The sequence below is a fragment of the Panthera pardus genome, unplaced genomic scaffold, assembly GCF_024362965.1.
Source record: "Panthera pardus isolate Hobbes unplaced genomic scaffold, ASM2436296v1 HiC_scaffold_15, whole genome shotgun sequence".
NCBI classification, from domain to species: domain Eukaryota; kingdom Metazoa; phylum Chordata; class Mammalia; order Carnivora; family Felidae; genus Panthera; species Panthera pardus.
The window spans coordinates 7,758,215-7,779,309 of NW_026526710.1; the positions used below are offsets into that span (position 1 = coordinate 7,758,215).

At 38.4% G+C, this 21,095-nt stretch overlaps 1 protein-coding gene across 2 annotated transcripts in view; it reads right to left on the minus strand.

Moving 5' to 3' along the window:
* MED13L (mediator complex subunit 13L) overlaps positions 1-21,095 on the minus strand; it is a 302,839-nt gene that overhangs the window by 56,226 nt on the left and 225,518 nt on the right. For both annotated transcript variants that reach the window (XM_019467349.2, XM_053902081.1), the window contains exons 5-7: positions 3,550-3,695; positions 776-970; positions 197-385 (exon numbers count right to left, since the gene is read on the minus strand). In XM_019467349.2, coding sequence (XP_019322894.2) covers positions 197-385; positions 776-970; positions 3,550-3,695 — 530 coding nt within the window. The remainder of the gene's footprint in view (positions 1-196; positions 386-775; positions 971-3,549; positions 3,696-21,095) is intronic.

Genomic DNA, 21,095 nt, shown 5'->3' on the forward strand with positions numbered 1-21,095 from the left:
ATTAAAATTTTGAAGCACCGGAATTGTGTTTGCTGAAAATTTTCTTCCTCCATTTTGCAAAATCCCCCTGTCGTGTTCCTTCCACCTCCTCCACAAGGCATGTCTCACCGTGAGTTTGCTCATCCGTCCCACGGCAAGGGAACCACGTACTTTTCTGTGACCTCCTCCACCTAGGACATGCCTGGATTGTACTCACCCATTACAGCCTGTTCTGGAGAGGTGGGAGGGGTGAGAGGCATTCCACAGTTACTTGGGTCCTTCACACTCCCCAGTCCCTGCTGCCCGACGGAAATATGGCCTCCAGCACCGGCAACGCTCTGAGGAACCGGTATGTCATTCTGAGAGATTAAAACAAATGCTGAAGGATAAACCATCCGAACGCCACCTGTGAGGAAAGAGAGCAAGGAGGGAACCGGGCCTGAGAAACCGCTCACAGCAGGCTGCCGACTTGATTATTCTAGCGGTCAGAGGCAAAGCTCAAGGATGAACATGAGACGCTCGTGAGGTCCTGCCAGAAGTGATGTGCTCCATTCCTTCCTAAGTTAATAGCTGTTTAAACATGTGCTCCAACATTATGATAATAGCATTTGGAATACAGGGACCTCGGTGCTTCAGGCAAGATAACTACTCAGCATATACCACGGTGTCAAGAGAATAAAAAAAAGATGGGAGAATTATGGAGCTTATTTTTGATGAATCTCAATGATTATCTTTTTAAATTAAGAAAGATGAAGAAGATAGAATAAAGTTCTTCAGGCAAAATATTTTCTCTTACCAACAATTACTTCGACTGCCACAGGGAAATCATCATCATATCCCAACTCCTCTTCTTCTTTCAACTCCTCTTTCTTTTTCAGCACCATTGGGTAGAAATACTGCCATTCCTCAATCAACTTACGGGTGGCGGGGTCTGACATCTTGTATGCTTGGCCTGTCAGCGTGCCATTTAAGCCATAAGGACTTACCAGTACTAAGGCAGGGAGGAGAAACAGATGTTAAAGATCAACTTGATAATTTCTACTGAAGCGTAATGCTGCATATGTGGTAATTTAGGTTGAAGCATACCATCGCTCACTGGATACGGCTCTTTATTTCCTGACTCCTTTTAAAGTCTGATTTTTTACAGTTTCTCATTTTAGTACCTATTACTTATACACCTCTCAACTCACGTCAATTTTTTAAGGAAATCAAACGGGGAAGGTAAAAATATTATGAGACAGCTGTATCAACACACAAAATATAAACTATCTGTATATTAAAGCGTATACACAACTGTTTGATAATAGCCTATACAATGCAAACACTGAATCTTTTATAACAAAAGAAAGCCATTTAATCCACACACTCCCCCAAAACCTGCCTAGAACTTGAATACTCTTCCCAGGGTTTCTGAGACTTCCTGAATGTCTGTAGTAATTTTAAAAATAAGATATAAAGAAAACCTGTATAGCAAAAAGTCTTAATGTACCAAGTCTGAAACATAATCCTTACGTTATAATTTCAGTTACGGCTGTTTTGAAGGTCTGTTGATGAAACAACTCCAAATAAAATTTATTATACTCCAAGTAAAGGACTCAAAATCCCTCTATCTTTCTCTTTCAGTATTTGACCTGATGTTATTTTCACTGAGCTAGACACAAAAATGTAGTTAACACGATGCTGTATATAATATATAACCCAGCCAGTGTGTGGCCTTGGGGTGAGGCTAACCTTCCAAACAACACTTTTCTGGGGATAAACTTTTTCTTAACCCTAATTTCTAAAAAAAAAAAAAATCTCAGCATAGTCATAAAATGAGATGTTCTTTCTTTGGATGGCTTTAATTTTTTTTAACAGCTAGTTGATATATGACATCGTTCAAGACAGAGATAGCTGTAGACATCGCATACTCCTTGTTGCCTCTCTCCTGTTCCTCACTGAGCCAGATGGGATAAAAATACTGATTCCAACCAACACAGTGAGTCAGGGGCAATGTTTCTGTATTAATACTTCTAGGAAATTCCCACACCAATATGGTTGATTATTTTTACTATAATTATCTATAGGCCAATACCTGCCCTAAGAATGTAACTTCTCCATACCGATCATGGGAAATAAGCAGGATAACATCCCACAAAAGTCTTCTACGATTCAGGACGTCAGTAGCAAATGAGGAAGCCTTTAAATAGGTGGTCTATGGAGACCTGATAATGCTAATATTATCTTTCCCAACTTAGAAGGTTAGTTGCCTTCCCTCATGACTAGGAATTCCTTCCGTTATTATCATAAATAAACACTTCCATTTTCAGTGATAAAGTCTAGAATGATGTTAGATGGTCCTCAACACCTTTACAGTCAAGAAAACACAATATTTAAATAATTCTGGTAATCCACAATATGCACACACTGTACAACTCCTAAGTGCACAGTTTGAGGACTGGGCTTTGAATTTTGTAGCAGTTTACATAGCAAAGATCCCCAATTAAATAATGATAAGGCATATAGTTTAAAATGTGTTACAAAGTAAGGGGGGGGAAGGTAATAATTAGGACACAGTCAAATGAGGATTCGATGTTCTTTTTTTACCTTAAAAAAAAAAGTCTCAATTATCTTTAGGGCAAGGAACAGATGTTTTTATCAAATTAAATCAGAATCATTTGTAGGAAACCAAAAGGCAATCATAAACAATATGGAGGCTAAACACTCATGACAGGCTGTTAATAAGTCCATAAAAATATTTTACTTAAATCCCTTAAAATATCAGTGTTTTTAAAAAATTACATTGTGGGATATACTGAGACCAGAGCAGACATCTCTAGTAAATTAGACTGAACCAAAAAAAAATTCTTCCAGATGGTTCAATCTAATATTATTACATTTAAGTACTGTAACATTTATAATGCTATTCATAGAAAATTCTGAATTCCAAAAACAAAATTAAAGATTTAGAATTCATGGTTAGAAAAAATGGACATGGAGTTATTTTGGGGATATTGAGGTGACTGGTTGAGAATTAATGAAAATATAAATGTTAAGTTAAATTACAATAAAAAAACTACCATCAATGCAGTCTTTAATTAAAATAAAATAATAAAGTTATTAACATTATTGAAGAAACTGTGACTCTAGAAATTTGATTCTGGATGAAATTTCAAAAACAGTAATTTAACAGTAATTTTCTGTAGGTCATTGCATGCCTGAAACCATGGAACAAACAAAACAATGAAAACCTTTGATTGATATGATTTGTCAGTTACTCATTGGGTCCTATTTTTCAAATACTTATTGACCTCCTTTGGTTCTGAAGGAAATGCTCTACATTTTATTCCTTAATGCAACTTCACCTAAGACCATGTTGTAAATGTGATAAGCTATAAGCTTTCAGCAAAAAGTTAGAAAGCTATTTATGTGAAATGGTAGTCTTTCCTTTCTTCTTCAGAAGTTGACCCTTATGCTTAGTTTTAAAATGTCCATTTAAGATAACATCTCCATCTGCAAATCTTACTGGGCAAGGTGACTATCCACGGAGTGGGGAAGAGGTAGGCAACAGGGACATCACCATTTACTTACCTTGAAATGGTGCAGGTGAAGACTGAGCCATGTGTATATGTTCCTCATTGATTAAATAAATTGGCTGGTGTTGGGCAATCTCCACACTTGTGCACACGTTACTTTCTCCATGAAGAAAGAATGTGAACGCGCAGGACAGATGCTCACTATAAGAGAAACAGTGAGAAATTCAACTCTCCATTTTGGTGGGAAATGAGCGCTAGACACAGAAATTACAGACGGGATACAGCTTTACTTTTATCAATCACCCAGCAAAGCCTGCCTCTGTGGATATTAATAGCATATACTTGTAGTTGACTTGAACAAGTAACATAACAATGACCTGTTGACAAAGTAAAGACACTAGTTACGCTACAATATGAAATTTGGAAAGCTATTGTGCAGATTGCCTCCTGTTTCATTTGCATCAAGTGTCCTATGCTGACTATAATCTCCTAAGGACAGAAAAAGAATCTTAACATTTTTCTACCTTAACATCTTTCTATCTTCTGAACTGGCTTTTAACGGATTCTAGGGACAATGATAAAATAGTTTTGTTTATGTTTGGTATGGCATAACAATAACATCAAATTTTACAAGCTTACAACATTGAACATGGTTAAAATTGTTCATCTAAAAATAGCAATTAAGGACACAGTTGTATATAAATTCCCAATATACAACTGCTAAGGTAATACAAGTCTCTAAATGGGCTGGTAATATTACACTTAATTTTTACAATTTACTTCTCATCACAAAATTTTATTAAAGCATTCCACTTCTCCATTTTCCACACAATTAGCTAAAAATTGATAAAAATGATGTGTCTTGGAGAAAAATAATTTCAAAATTACTACAGTAGCACATTCTTACAAAGTTGTTAACTTTGGCCCTAAGCCAGTGATAATATCTCCATTTCTCAAGACAGCTTGCAAGAATACTTGCCTGATGAACCAAAGTCACTGTAGGCCAGGCAACTATCATTTAAAAAATCATCTCCAAGATGTGCTTCTTCTCAAAATTTCCCTAAAATGTTATAAACTGTATTTTGAGTACTACTCAAAACATTAAATTTTGCTTAGGTATAAAATTATAATGCTTTAAGGGAAAATTGAAATAAAAATGGTAACATTTTCATTCTATCACAAAGTGAAACGTATATATTCTTCCTTGACAAGTATGTTGAGATAGCCTGTAGCTACCCCCAGCCCAAGGACAGACTTTGAGAACTTGATGGTACCTACAACCCTCTCCAGCTGTACAGTTCTGTGTTTTTTGTTTTTTTTTTTTCTAAAGAATACATGACACAGGAGAGCAGGGAGGACAACAGTGACATTAGAAAGTAGAATCCCCCTTTGACCTACCAATACCACTGCTAAGACTTTATTCCATAGATAAAACTACTGTACAATTATTGACTACAGCACTGCTTGTAATGAATACTGCAAACAGCAAAAATGCCCATCAGCAAAGAAATGGTTAGCTAAACTCTGATCTATGATTCATCCCTACAAAGTAATACTGTGCAACCACTTAAAAGAAAATGACCACATTGATATGTGGAAACCTCCAACATAAAGTCATGAATATGAGGGGAAAACCAAGGCACAAAAACACTGTGGCTAATATAGTCCCATCTGTATAAAAACGGGACCGGATTGGGGGAATATACACACACACAATTTGCTTACACTGGCATAAAATTTCTCTGGAAGCATACACTTTAAAACCCTAATAATCCTGATTGCCTTTGGGGAATGACACGGCATGACTGAGGGAGAAAGAGAATTCACAATTCTTATTCTTTTATGCTTTTGAATATGGGGCCATATGTCACACAGAGAGTAATGGAGGTAAGATCTGAAGGAAGCCCGTGCCTCCTGTCCTTGTGCAGTGTGCGTGCTGGCCCAACTAGAGGCATGCACTAGAGGCATCCATGGCGTTTCATCTCCTCATATTTGGCTCTTAGTGGAAGCCTGCTGAGATCATCTTTGATTCTGATTCTGTTATCTAATGTCCTGGCTATTTGATCAGCGAGCCATCAATACCTTTATCCACGCCATCACTAAAAATGGTGACAAAGACTGCAATGAGAATAGAATCCTGTGTCATCTTATCAGGTAAGTCCCAAATTACAAATTCACTGGAGTGCTGCCACCCACTCACTATTTCTTGTCTACAAAGGATACTCTGAAAGATTATGTCAAATCTCTAGATACAATGAAGATACATAACAACCGTCATAGTTCTCTGATCTAGACATTTGTCTAAAAGTAAAATTCAGGTAGTCTGATACAAAAGCCAACCCCCACCAACTTTTACTTTTAAGTAGAAGGAGTTCAGATATGTGAATAAACATTGTAAACAAGGGGTTCTACAAAACAATTATAGATATGTTACGTTAGATACTGTTATGACAGAGTTAGGTTATTCTAAGCACCATACCTGTTTCTGCTTCTTCTCACCCATCACCTACTTTTAACCTAAACCATCACTCACTCAATTTCGTCTATTTCATAGACTCTCATTGTGTGCCAATTGAACAGCACTGTAGAGGTGATCAAGGTCAACGTCTTTCAAATTCAGGGAGGAGACTATGCCCAAAGTCACAATGGTTTAGAGCACAGCTGGATAAGAGTTCATTCCCCCTTTCTTAACATAGTGTTCACAGCACATTCATGACATTCTACCTTCAATCAATGTTACATTCACCCCAATAGAATATAGGTACTTATCAGCGTGATTGCACAATGTGTAACTTATACCCGCCCCTGCATCATTTCTAACCTCCTACTAAACACCTTAACTTGCCATAAACTGAAATTGGAGCCTCACCCTGTTCTCTTAGGGCACTCCACCTAACAAGAATTCTAAGCCTTCTAACTCCATCTATTATTCCACTCTTTATTCAGTAAATCAGGTCTAATTCAAGCAATTCTTTATTTAATCTCTATTTTACCCTAAACATGTCCAAAGTTACACTTCTCTCACCCTTCCCCAGAGTCCTAGAGGACTACATATCTCCTTTTCTCGGTAAATGTACCCCTGTACTCATCCTCTTTCCCTTCTTGAACAGTCTGTATTTCTTCCTCTTTACTTGCCCCAGGTTCCTAAGCCATTAGATACCTTCTCTTGATCAAGTTACTCTTTCAGGGGTACTGTCACATCTTACCCCCCTGTTCACTAATATCAAATAACCAACATGTAAGTAAAATGGTCAGTATAAATAGTAGCAATACCACCAAATTATCTACAAATAAATAAATTTTGTGCTACAAAAGAAATGAGGTACTAAGAAAATAATGGAGGGGTGCTATTTTGGAAAGGTGCATAATCAGGGAAGAACTTCTCTGAAAACAAGGAGAGCACTTAAACAGGCTTGATTTTTGAGGTGCCTGGCTGACTCAGTTGAGCGTCTGACTCAAAAAAAGGAGAGCACTTAAACAGGCTTGATTTTTGGGGTGCCTAGGTGGCTCAGTCGGTTAGGCGTCCAACTCGTGGTTTCAGCTCAGGTCATGATCTCACAGTTTGTGAGTTCAAGCCCGCATTGGGCTCTATATTGACAGTGCAGAGACTGGTGTGGAGCTCAATCCCAAAACCTTGAAATTACGACCTGAGCCGAAATCAAGAGTCGGAAGGATCAACCTACTGAGCCACCCAGGTGCCCAGAGAGCATTTGGCATTTTAAAAGAAACTTTTTAAAGAGGAAATGTGGCTGCATTGCTGTGAAAATAAAGGCTAGTATAACCTGAATTTGGAAAGATAGGAATATTTGTTCACTCTCTGCCTACCAAAAAGACAAAGATACATCAGAGTAGCTGAAAAATAAAGTAAATCTATCTGCATACTGTTTATAAAAGCCACACAAAATAAAACTACACCACAAGAATGAAAATGAAAGGGAGAAAATGATATGCCGGGTAAGTCCAAATAAAAATAAAGCTGGTATAGAAATAACAATAACTGAAACAATAAAATGTTTTTAAAACGTAGGGTTCATTATTACATTATAATAAAGGGGAACTCAACAATAAATTAAAACAATCTTGAATGTGAATATTCACAACCATATGGTATGCCACAGAATTTTAAAATATGAAAAACAAAAAAAAAATTGGTAGAACAAGGAAAAACTGACAAATCTGCAATGAATAAAGATTTCAACATACTCTTCTCAGTATGTAATAAAATAAGCAAATTATTAAGAAAACCAAAAAACCAAAGCCCCAATAATGACAAAAATATATAAACTTGAGTATACATGCTGACTTTCCAGAAATAATCTATTCCCTTTCCAAGAACACATGTAAGAGGTACAAAAATGAACTAAGTGGACACAAGACAAGTCCTAAATTTCAAAGATCAGATATCATACAGACTATACCTTCTTTAATCATAGTGCAATTTAGTTAGAAATCAGTTGTTTAAAAAATAAAAAGGTTAAAATAAAATCTCTTTGGAAACTTAAACATGCATTCCCTAAATAAGTCTTCGGTTACAAAGGAAATCACAAAATACTTAAAACTGTATGACAACGAAAATAATACAGGTCAACAACTGCGAGAAACAGTGCTTAAGAGAGTAATTTATATCCTTATGTGCCTGTAAGAAAATCTTAAAATGAGATAAGCATTCAAATTAAGAAGTTGAAGGGCCAAGAAGCTCAATGAAAACAGAAAGATGAAAATAATAATGACAAAAACACTGATTAATAAAATGGGGGCGTGGGGGGGGGGGAGATGATCAATAGAAAGTATTGACAAAACCAAAACTTGTTCTTTGCACAAACCACAGTAAGACAAACCACCAGGCTGGCTGACTGCTCTGGGGGAAGGAAGTGGAGAAGATGCCCGTGCAAGGGAGGAGCACAGATAATCCTGGGAACCCAAAGAAGGAAATAACCACAGAGAGTAGGAGTGTTTTGATGATAAAAATACTATACGTAACTTTATGCCAATAAATCTGAAACACATGAAATGGATAATTTTCCATAAAAATAGAAGCTGTAAAAATTTTTTGAAAAGAATAACTAAGAAATTCACCCACTGAATTCAACACCAGCTTAGAAGGTTTTATAACACTTTCAAGGAACAATCAGTCTTCCTATTCAAATAGTTTCAACAAATGATAAATAAAATAAAACCTCCCAAATCTTTCCTTTAGGCCTGTATAGCTTTGACAGTAAAATGAGATACAATTAGTTACAAGAGAAAGTCACATGTAACAATTTCACTCAAGAACAGACACAAGACTACTAAGTTAAATAATAATAAATCGAGTTGAAAAGTGATCCAGAGATCTACAATACCACCAAGTGGGGTTTATGTTGGAATAAAGGAATGGATTAACATCAGCAAATCTGCTAGTGTAATACAGCACATTAACAGAGGAAGGAGAAAAATCAAAGAATCCATCTCAGCACACAGAAAAAAAGCATGTATTAAAATTCAAAAACTCCAATAATCATTATTTATAAAATAAACTCTTAGCAAACTGGAGTCAAAAGGAACTATGTAACTTAAATAGACAAAGCAATCATGCTGCTTAATGTTAAAACTTTAGAATACTCTATAAAAATTTGTTAAAAAGGCAAGACAAGGATTCTCCCCTTATATGCAACACTGCACTAGATGCCCAAGTCCTTGCAATAAGAGAAAGAAGTATAAAAACCAGAAAGGATGAGGTAACAGTATCTTTGCAGATAATGCAATTCTGTCAGATTTTTTCAATGTAGACTACAGATAGATAAACAGAAGTAACAACAGAGTTAAGGTTGGTAGACCCAAGATCAACAATAGCTGGGTTCTTACATGCTATTTACAAAATATAACGGAAAAAAAAAATACCCCATTAGCAACAGCAATGAAAACCAAAAGGTACTCAGAAAATAGATGAATAAAGGATATGTTAGCCTTCTATGGAGAAATTCACAGAACATTCAGTTTGCAGAATATAAAAGACATAAACTCTTGGGTGGGTGGCTCAGTTGGTTGAGCGTCTGACTTCGGCTCAGGTCATGATCCCACGGTTCGTGGGTTCAAACCCCACGATGGGCTCTGTGCTGACAGCTCAGAGCCTGGAGCCTGCTTCGGATTCTGAGTCTTCCTCCTCTCTCTCTGTCTCTGTCTGTCTCTCTCTCAAAAATAAATAAACATTAAAAAATATTTTTTTAAGATATAAACTCTTTTAAAAGACAAATCATATACCTAGATATGCTATCAGTATCACAAAGATTACAATTCTCCCCAAATTGATCCATAAATTCAATGCAATTCCAACCAATCTGATTCTGAAAAGTATGCAGATCAAGAATAGCCAACGCAATTCTGAAAACAAACAAAGCAACAGAGTTAACTTAGTAGTATCCAGATGTACTACTGAACCACAGTAATAACAACAGGGTAGTAATGACTCATGAATAGAGACCCGTTAAACGGAACAGGGAACTCAGAAGCCCATCCTCCAAGGGTTCCCCATCTCACAAAGTGTAAAAGCCAAGAATGCAGCCCCGGTTGCCTTTGTGGCCAAAGTGCCTTCTGCTCCCTTCCATTCTCTCTCTCCATTCCAGCCGATACAGCTTCTTGCTGTTCCTCAAACAAGCCCATCACAATGCCTCCTCTTGGCCATTCAACATTACTGCTTCTTCTACCTGGAACTCTCTTGCTCCCAGCCATCAATAGGGCTCTCTCCCTTACTTCCTACAAGTGTTGCTTAAATCCCATCTCCCCAGCAAGGCTTATCCTCACCATATAATTTAAAGGCACAACTCCCCTTAACTCTCTTGCCCCCTTTCCCCTATAGCACTCGTCACTTTCTCATATTGTCTCTGATACACCAGTCACAATGCTTCTTTAGAAGCACCGTGGATCTAAAAACAGCCTTGTAAACTGTAATGCTCCCACTGCATTACATTCTTACTACAGATAATGGGAAGGAAATGAGATACTGCAGGAGACAGAAGGGAAGGAGGAAGGAAGACAAAAAACAAAGTAAAAGAGGGATGGGAAGAAATGAGAGGAAGAAAGACAGGAGAAAAAAGAGGAGGAGAAGGGAGAGGGAGAGGGAGAGGAAGAAGAGGAAGAGAAGAACAGGAAGAGGAGTTTCTGGAGTCTGTATGGCCATGTGTGGTGCGTAACAGGTAATTTTGTCTCAGAAGTTTGAATGAATTTTCTTTTTAAAAATCGCATTCAAGGGCACCTGGGTGGCTCAGTCAGTTAAGTGTCCAACTTTGGCTCAGGAAATAATCTCACAGTTCATGGGTTCGAGCCCCGCATTGGGCTCTCTGCTATCAGAGGGGGCTCGCTTTGGATCCTCTGCCCCCCTCTCTCTGCCCCACCCCTGCTTGTTGTCTCTCTCTTTCTAAATAAATAAACTTAAAAAAAATCACATTCAAGATTATAATTACACTATTGGCAAATGTTCACGTTATGGACTTCATAGGGGGTCTGTTCTATAGCTTTAGCATTTGCCACTTGTTTTATTTTAAAAAATTAACAGGTGAGAATTTTGAATAAGAGTATAATAAATGCTAGAATAATTATTTTATGACTAATAAACAACCAGGCTTGTATTATATCTGTGTACATTATTCACAAGAATGTCATTTTAAGTGTCCTAGATAAACACTATTGATGAGAGAAAGAACACTATCGCAATTTATTAAACTATTTACAAAATGTAAAATTATTCCTATTTCAAATATGTAACATGACTTAGAGAAGCTAATTAAAGCCTAAAGGCTTTTTAACTTCCTCTCACCACCCTCCTTTTTTCTCTCCTCTTCCCTCTGTTTCTCTTCTTTATCCCTCCCTCCCTTCCTCCACCTCTCCCCATGATTCTATTTTTATTCTTTCTTTCTCTCCCCCTCTCTTCTCCCTCCTTCCCTCTCCCTCTCCACCTCTCTCCCCACCAAGTGCTTTACTGTATTTCACTTATGCTACAAGTCTATCTCCAAATATCTCACCAGATGTTTGTAACTCTTTATTCTAAGCTTCAAAGACCTATTTCTTTCAGCTAAAACTAAGAAACAAACCACCAAAATAATCTTGTTTCAAAGTAACAAGGGCAATATCTGCAAGCAGTCAAAGCAACCAACTCCTACCTCACCTTGGAGCTCCCCTAGACATCAGAGTTTTAGGCAACGAATTTTAATATTTCTCTAAACTAGGAAACATCCATCCATCCACCCACCCACCTATCTATCTATCCATCCATGCATCCACTCATCCAGCCAGCCACCTATCCGTGTGTGTGTGTGTGTGTGTGTGTGTGTGTGTGTATAATACACAGATAAATGGATATATGGATATACGGATGTATGTACATAAACGGTTTTGGAGAAATCTCTTCCACGGTTTAAATGCTGAGCAGCTAAACATAACAGGAACAGATTCCCTCCTGGCAGTCGGTGCAAGGAGAGCATTCACAAGAAAATCGTCAGTGTTAGTGCTGGTAGACACTGACCCCATTAGCCACTCCTCTAGCCTCAGCCAACCAGTCTGCTTCAGGACCGGGCACTTCTTACTGTGCACGCCACACGGCTCCATCCGTTGGTGTTCGTGCTCTTCTTTTGTCTAGAATAAACTTCTCCTATCCTTCATCTAACTCCTGCTTAGCTTCTCCAAGAAATCATCTGTCAAGTCCCAGAGCCGGCTACGTGCCCCACATGCCTCTGCGTATACCTCAGTCAAAACACGTTTGTAAGTTTTACATCTAGTCCGTCTGACTAAATATTGTGAGGGCAGAAGTCGCATTTTAGCTTTCACTTTGGAACCTTCACATGGTATCTGGCACGGGCACACGCTGCATTAGTACTTAATTGAGTTTGTGATATTTTGTATCTTTCCCCCCAAATTTTTTGGCATTTTACCAGGTGACTCAGAAACAAGCCTGGAATCGTGAGTCAGAAGACAGGGAAGACAGGAGTAAAAGCTATGACACTCCAGCCAGGAATACATTAGGTGACACCTACCCATGGCCTTGAGAATTTCTGATGATCTTTCTAACTATTCTTCTGCAGGGAGCCTGCTCTGGGCATATCACTAATGGCTATAGGGTATAATACAGTGTGAATCTCTTTGGGACCCAAGGCAGTTTATACTCTCTGGATTAGAAAAGAGACGAGCACAAAATAAATAAGGACTAGACATATAGGTCAACAGGATATTCTCTTCCGTAAATGCTACTGAAGAATTCTGTTCCTTTACTCCATTATCCATCCTAAGTACTGTGGCCAAATCAATCCTCCTAAAACACATTTGTAATAAAAATCAATACTACTCAATCCCATGTTATAGTCCCCCACTGCCCAGAGGAAAAAGCTAAACCCCTCTGCCCTCTGCCCAGGCTTTCCTTATTCTAGTGCATCCCACTTTTTCTTTTTAAGTAGTATTTAAAACCCTACTTCCATGTACAAACTCTCAGTGACAGCCAGCTTGGAATGGTTAATGCTTTGTGCATCTCTCACATGAATTCCTGTAACTCCACGTAATTTCCCACTCCTTCATTCTCCTTACATCCCATTTCTGAAGGTCCAACATCACGTCTACTTTCTCTACAGAGCCTTCTCATATTAGCTCGTTCCATAGAGACCTCTTCCTGCTACCAAGAGTCCTCACCGTGCTTGGCACCCATGCCGTCAGAAGAACTTATTTAACGAAGCACACCTATCTGTCTTGTGCAAGACGCTCTGCTACATTTTGGAATATGGAAATAAGCAAGTGCAGAACCAGGCCTTGGGTATGTTATAGTTTCCTAAGCAAAGTACCTAAAAACTTTAGAAGCAGCCAAGAGAGTAACATAAAATTATTGTACTAGCCTGCATAGCAAGATCCCAAAGACATCAAAAGGCATAGCAATATGAAGATGGGGAAGTTCTGGTAGGATATCGTAGTCAAAATTTTCTACCCTAATAATATTAAACTTAAAAAAACCCTCATCATATGATTATAACATCTTATATGGGTTTGTATCCTATGCAATCTTAGAGAATTATCAGCTTATAAAAGAATGACACGAACCCATGGGAATGAGGAGAGGTTTAGGGAAAGAAAAGTTTCCTACTATTTATAAAATATCGTGCATTCTATCTTATTGTTCTAATTGGGTTAAATTCTCTATTCTCAGAGGTCCAATAAGTAAAACTAAAAACTACATTCCAATAAGAAAAGAAATGTGCTTGCATTCTATCTTTCCAACATCTTCTCTCGCTACATTAATTTGTATGTGCAAGGCTTCCATCGTCCCATTTGTTTCCTTCCTAGGACCTGTCATAATCTGTAGTTATTTATTTTGATGGTCCCCTCCCACCACAACGAAAGCCCTCTGTATTCCAGGAACCTAGCGCAGCCCATGACACACTGCACTTAATAGTCACTGAATGAAAGAATGCAGTTTTAGTCATAACCAATGATTAAATTACTTTTCTTTAGAAAGTTCCATCTTGAGCAGAACAAGAACAGCTGATGCACACTGAATATTTTTAAAGTGGGGGAAAGTTTCATTGTTAATAGAACGAGGTCATATGTAATTTCAATGATAGAGAAAAAAGTAACTTTTTTTTAAGTTGATGAGAGAGAGAGAGAGAGAGAGAGAGAGAGGCAGGCAGGCAGGCAGAGAGAGCACACATACGCACATACATGAGCGGGAGAAGGGTAGAGAGAGAGGAAGAGAGAGGATCCCAAGCAGGCTCCACAATGTCAGCAAGGATCCTGAAGTGGGGCTCGAACACACAAACTGGGAGATCATGACCTGACCCGGCATCAAGAGTCAGATGTCTAACCAACGGAGCCACCCAGGTGCCCCCAAAAAGGCAACTTTTAAAAGTGTTCACTCAGGAAAACACAAGGGGTTGGTGGGTGCTGCACCTCTGTCGTTGGGAAAGGACCCGCATACATGCAAAAAAGGAAGGACTTAGTATTCCAGATCATTTTATTCTCTTACAATATTCTAAACCTTAAAAAAACAAAAGGTTTTTTTTACTTCTTACGCGGAGTTTTCAGAATGCAAGTATTACATGTGCTTTCAAAATGCATTATGAATATTAATAAACTCCTGTTCTTTTCATGGTGTAAAAGTGTTTTGATAACAGATTCACAATGCAGAACGCATTTAGATAATTCTATCTAAATGCTTTCTGTGTTATGAACTTATCTTAAAATTTTCCAAGCTGTCATTAACCAAATCTCTTGCCAGAAGTAATTTGCCTCACTCTATAGATCCTCATTTGGGAATATTTTGCTAATGTTACTTTATCATTTCCTTTCCTTAAAAATATACTGTTTACTTTGGCAGCCTTCACAAAGACTATGTTGAGATCCTTTGCTCACTAGCATGCTGCTGACCTTTCTCTTATTGGACCAGCCTTAACCTTCTTCCTTTTTAAAAGACGGTGGCATTATAATGTTCAAATAACAAGACAATGAAATTATTTCATAACACTTTGAGATGCTTTCATTATTTCATATACCTTCCCTTTAAATTATAAGTTAAATCTGATAAAAAGGCAATGAAAATGTCCAGGAAAGTTAATGGCACATAATTTTTTTTTTTAACTGAGAGGCAGCGCTTGTATTATAACTGTCAAATTACCATTACAATTTTATGAAATCACGCGTCTAAGAAGAATAGTTACCAAGTAAATTATTACAATACAAAACTGCCTTGGTGGACAACTCTCCCTCATATATAAAAACATATACCTACGAGTATATTTATCAATACGCGTGCACACATGCACACGCACTAAGTTAAATTAGCAAGCTCTAGGACTTCTCCTTTCTACCCTTCTGTCCTCAAAGCTCAGTTGCTCACTGTTAGTACGCTTGGCACTGGTGCGCGAATTCGTGCTGCTCAGAAGGGTGCCACTCCTGGCACTGCAGTGGTAACAGCCCAGCAGCACTTCTTACATTAATGCCAAACGGAGCCCTGCTGGCCGAAAAGACTTAGTGTTTCTCCCTGGGCGCCTCACTTGCTGGAAGCAAGTGACAGTGCAGAGGCTAAGATTCCCTGTATATCCCTGATCCAAAGGCTGGAAAGCTTGAGGGTTCCCATCCTGACGATAAAAACTCATAAGATAATTTTCATGATGCCAAAATAGACATATGAGCTGCTCTAGTCAGTGATCTGAGCTTAAAAAAATCAGAAGCCGACATACACAAAATTTGAGGAGGCTTATGAAAGTCATCTTATTAAAATCTCTCTTGAGGTTACTAAACTAGGCCAGATTATCTAGTCACAGTCTCTGGACAGCCCTTTGAAGATTCAATGGAATGTGCCTGGCAGAGAATACAGATTAAAGTAACATTTATATTAGGTAACTCATAACCACCAAAGTACTTCTGCTCACTTTAAGACATGGTTGGATTCTTTTTTTTTTTAAGTATTAAAAAAAAAACCCTTTATCGACTTTTTTGGTTACTTTTAAAAGATAGTAACAAAGTATGTGTGTGAGTGGGGGGGTGGGTGTAATGAGGGGGGTAATGGAAAGCCACATAAATTTTCTGCCATTTTCTTGTTAACTACTGTGAAGGCATTATATATTGCTAAGAATACTAAAGGACCAACTGACACTAACATAGCTAAGGCTTTCTTTTTTTGTTAAGATTTATTTTTAAGTAATCTCTACACGCAACGTGGGGCTCAAACTCACAACCCTGAGATCAAGAGTTGCACGCTCTACTGACTGAGCCAGCCAGGCGCCCTGCTAGGGCTTTCTGTATCTTTTTGCCTGTGTGCCTGAGAGTATTCTCTAGCCTTTCTTTCCTGTCCCTTATTGCTAAACTGAAATGCTAAAATGAAATCCTCCCAAACTACAAAATACTCTTGTATAGTGTATCTTAAAGTCATGGGTGTTTACTGACCAATATGACAGATTCTGCCACCTGAGGAGGAGCCTAAGTGGTGGTCATGGAGGAGCGACTGCCAGCCTAAAAGACACGTAGGGACAGATCCCCACACCCAGCTGACACTGGGAGAAAACGTAAAGCAACAGGAATTCCAGAATGTTGCCATTCACCGGATGAACAACAGCAGGCAGGGCCGCACCTACATGGTCAAACAATGCCACCCCCACCCAAAAATCTGTTAAAAAATACTGGTGCTAGGTATGTAGGCTTTTTGCTTTCACGGAGCATTATTTCTCCATATTCCACTAATGTACTTCCTATCGTGTATGAGTATCAACCTTTATTATTTTTTTCCTGTCTCGTTATATTCATTATATGTAAAATACCTGAAATACTTCTAGAACAAGAAGAGGTAGGAAAAAGAGGGAAGGATGCATATGGAGATTCCCTTTTCCTTTCATACCCCAAGTCTAATTAAGGAACACTGTTATATTACAGTATGTATTTAATGAGAGCTGATATAGAAATTAAACAGTACAACATGATAAAATTATTCCGTGTCCGTCCCTATTCACAGTAATGGTCCCAGTTACATTTTTAAAAGACAATGTCTACAACAAACAAAGCAGGGGGAAAAAACTACCTTTTTATTTCACACTATTTCAGACCTAGTAGCTGATACTCAGCTCAGTGTGGCTTGGCAAGTTCTTTAAAGGCTTTCCAACACTTGGCATTAGCCTACCAGCGAGCAGGGCCCTCTATATTCAGCACTGTTGCAAAATGTCTCACTCACCAGTACTCAAAGGAAGTCACAGTTTTCCCAGCAAAGGGAAAATAAAATTGGAGCGGACACTTATTTGGTAGAATGCTGTTACCAGTGAGTATTTATCCTCCATACTCTTCCCATACCACAGGCCTACTCCAGAGAGCTAGGTTTTTCTTTTCTTTAATCAAAACACAGTGCAGCCTTTAATCATCAGCAGTGCTTGTGATCCCAACCCCCTTATCCCTAACATAAGAAAAAGAAATCTGATGGCTAAAGCCAACAAAAAAATAAACTTAAGATGCTTCTACACGTTTTTTATAGTCTATTTAAAATTATGACGTCAAAGATAGCTACATATTTTGCAATATGAATTAACTTTGATTCTTAACAATTAAAAGCAATTTCTCCTGGGGCGCCTGGGTGGCTCAGACAGTTAAGTGTCCGGCTTCGGCCCAGGTCACGATCTCACTACTGGTGAGTTCGAGACCTGAATCGGGCTCTGCCCTGACAGTGCTCACGCACGCTCTCTCTCAAGATAAATAAATAAAATTTAAATAATAATAATAATAAATAAAAGTAATTTCTCCTAATCAGGTAAAACTCGTATGACAGGATATAAAAGAAAGAGGAGATACTGGAACTCACACAGTCATCAGGTGCTGTAAACCTGAAAGATACTATTTATTCAATATAAGAATGGCATTAGCACCTCACTAAAGGGACAGGGAACACAGAAAACATCACCTGAAGATGTAGCCCCTAAAAGTACAGCCCAGAGATACCCAATAAATACCCAGTCTTCAAACTATTCTAATGTGCATAGTAGTTATGTAAACACTTAATGATACTCACATACAATCAGCATCTGGTCACTGCCAAAAAATATGATTTTAAAATTGTGAATGTTCACTTTTTAAAAAAAAATTTTTTTTAATGTTCATTTTTGAGAGAGAGACAGAGACAGAGTGTGAGTGGGAGACACAGAATCTGAAGCAGGCTCCAGACTCCAAGCTGTCAGCCCAGAGCCCAACGTGGGGTTTGAACCCACGGACCGGACCGTGAGATCATGACCTGAGAACTGAAGTCGGACATTTAACCGACTGAACCACAAAGGCGCCCCTCACCTTTTCTTTTTTTTTTCTTTTCCGTTTTTTTTTTAGTTCTGTCCCTTTTTCCATGTCTAGACCCTCTCAGACTCAGAGCTAGGTGCTCTCACTCATCTTGGCTTTAAGTACCGTCTCCATGTGCACGTCCAGGGGAGCTCTCTCTGAGAGTGCCAATCTGTAAAAGACTTAGACATAAAAAGATTCTGATAGAGAATCTCCTTTCATTATCAAGAACCAGTAACTGAGGCAAATTTCAGTTCATTTGGTCATTCAAGGAGTACGTGTGTGCTGCCCTAAATGCCAGGTGTACCCTACAGAAGGCCCCAAGAATCCCGGTTCTCAAAGACTGTACGTTATTGTTGGGACGATCCGGACAGTTTTAAAGTTTTATAAAGATAATTTTGGGGGGTAAAAGGTCTAAGAAGAAAACAAAACAAGGTGATGTGCCTGAGAGTGGCAGGGGAGGGGACCTGGGGGGAAGATAGGATACATTATACAGGAGGCAGTGGTGGGAGGGGAAGACTTCTTCCAGGAAGAAGAAAGGAAGGTGAGCCCGAGTGAGACCTAAGGGGAGGAGGTTTAGGCAGAGGGCATACACAAAAGGATATAGGAAAAAGTTTAACGTGTTTGAAAACAGAACAGCCACTGTGTTTGAAGCTTATAAATGGGAAGGAGACAGGTACAAAATGCGGTCAAAGAGGTGAGCAGGGGCTAGAACATGTAAACCTTTCGACAATGGCACAGGGCTTGAATTCGATTCCAAATACCTGCGGGATTTTAAGCAAAGGAATTCCTATGTCTAATTTATATTTTGAAAAGATCGCTTTACTTATTCTCTGAATACTACGTTACGGAGGAGTTAAGTAAGAGTAGATGCAGGGAAAACAGCTAGAGGGCTCTTCTGTCAGTCCAAATGAGAGAACAGCATGGCTTAGGTTGGCAGCAGTGGAGGCACCACGAAAAAGGTCAGGCACAATAGCGAGAAAAGGGCTAAGGGCAGACACCTCATTTGGGAGACGTGCACACGGAGACGGTACTTAAAGCCAAGATGAGTGAGAGCGCCTAGCTCCGAGCCTGACAGAGTCCAGACGTGGAAGAAAGGACACAACTCAACTTCTGCTTTGACATTCTCGGGTTCTTGGGTGGGGGGACCAATATGCAAAAGGTCTGGAGACAGAAAGATTCTGCAGGGGATCGATCTCCTTTCGCTGTCAAGCATCAGCACTAGCAGCTCAGGCAACTTTCACGTGCTACCACGTTTTCCGTACATGAAGCAGATCTTTTAATGATACTTCTAACAACAGGCAAAGAGAGAAAGTTAATTTTTCTTTATTTTAGTGATAAAAGCTACATACACCTACCTACCTACACACACACACTCACTCTCTCTCTCTCTCTTCCATTGGGAATTTAATAAATTTAACTTAATCAAACTAACCTATTCATATTTTCTCCTCTCAAAACTATTTTTTAAGAAGAATTCACCGAGTTTAACAAAATTTGCTGAAAACAAATAATGAAGTTATAAAATACTATTTGAACCAAATTATCATCTGAATAAATACCAGTTTTTCTAATTTGTAATCACACCTACAAATCTGATTAGTATCACAATTTGAAGTAACAATAAAGGAAGCAATCACACAATCTATTTTACATTCAGAGATTTCCACTTAAAATAATTTTCCTGTTTTATAATGCTCACAAAGGTGGGGAAGAGATATGTCAGTCATTGGTTTTCCCTTGATCAGGCTGGGTCATTTACTCAAGAGCAAGAGACTCCTTTAGATATATTACTTTTTCTCCAAATGGCTCTGACAGAGTCTTACTTACTAATTTTAAACATACATCAGATCTGGAAACTACCCAAACTCCCATCAATAGTAGTAGAATGGCTAATTAAATCGAGATATATTCACACAATGGAATCCCATACAGCAATCAGAATAAATGACATACAACTACACACAACACCTTCAATGACCATCACAAAGAATGCTAAAGACGAACCAAAGAATATATATGATTCTACTTACGTGAAATATAAAAATACATTAAACTAAACTAAGCTGTTAGAATAGGGCTCATGCTTGGGACGTGAAAAGAGAATGAGGGAGGTCTTGGGGTGCTGGTGACATTCTATTTCTTGACCTGAGTGCGGGTTACATAAATGTGCTCAATTTGGAAATACGTATTTATAAACACTACGATAAATGTACATTTGTATTATATACTGTATTTCAAGAAAGTTACACATATACAATAAAAAAAAGCAAAATGCTAACATTTTGAAACATGAAGAATTTTAGGTTAAATCAGAGCTGTAAAACCGTATTTATCTATCTGTGACAAACAGAATAATGGTTTCCCAAAGATGCTCCTGTCCTCACCTCCAAAATCTGTGAATAGGTTATACTACACAGAAGGGAGAAAGAATTAAGGTTGCGATGGATTAACGTTGCTCATCAACTGACCTTAAAATAGAGAGATTATTTTGGATTAGCCAGTGGGCCCAATATAATTACAAAGCCTTTAAATGTGTAACAGAAGAGTCAGTGTCAAGAGCTACAGGATGTGAAAAAGACTCAAAAAGTCATTGCTGGCTTTGAAAACAGAAGAGGGACACAAGTTAAGGGGAAGCTAGAAAAGGAAAAGAAAGAGATTCTCCTCCTAAAGTCCTAGAAAGGAGTGCAAACCTGCCAACAACTTGATTTTAGCCTGGTGAGGCCCGTTCCATACTTCTGATGTCCAGAACTAAAAAGATAATAAATGTGTAAGATGACAAATCATCGTCACCTTTGTAGTGATTTGTTTTAGCAGCAATAAGAAACTAATACGTTATCCTCTTCT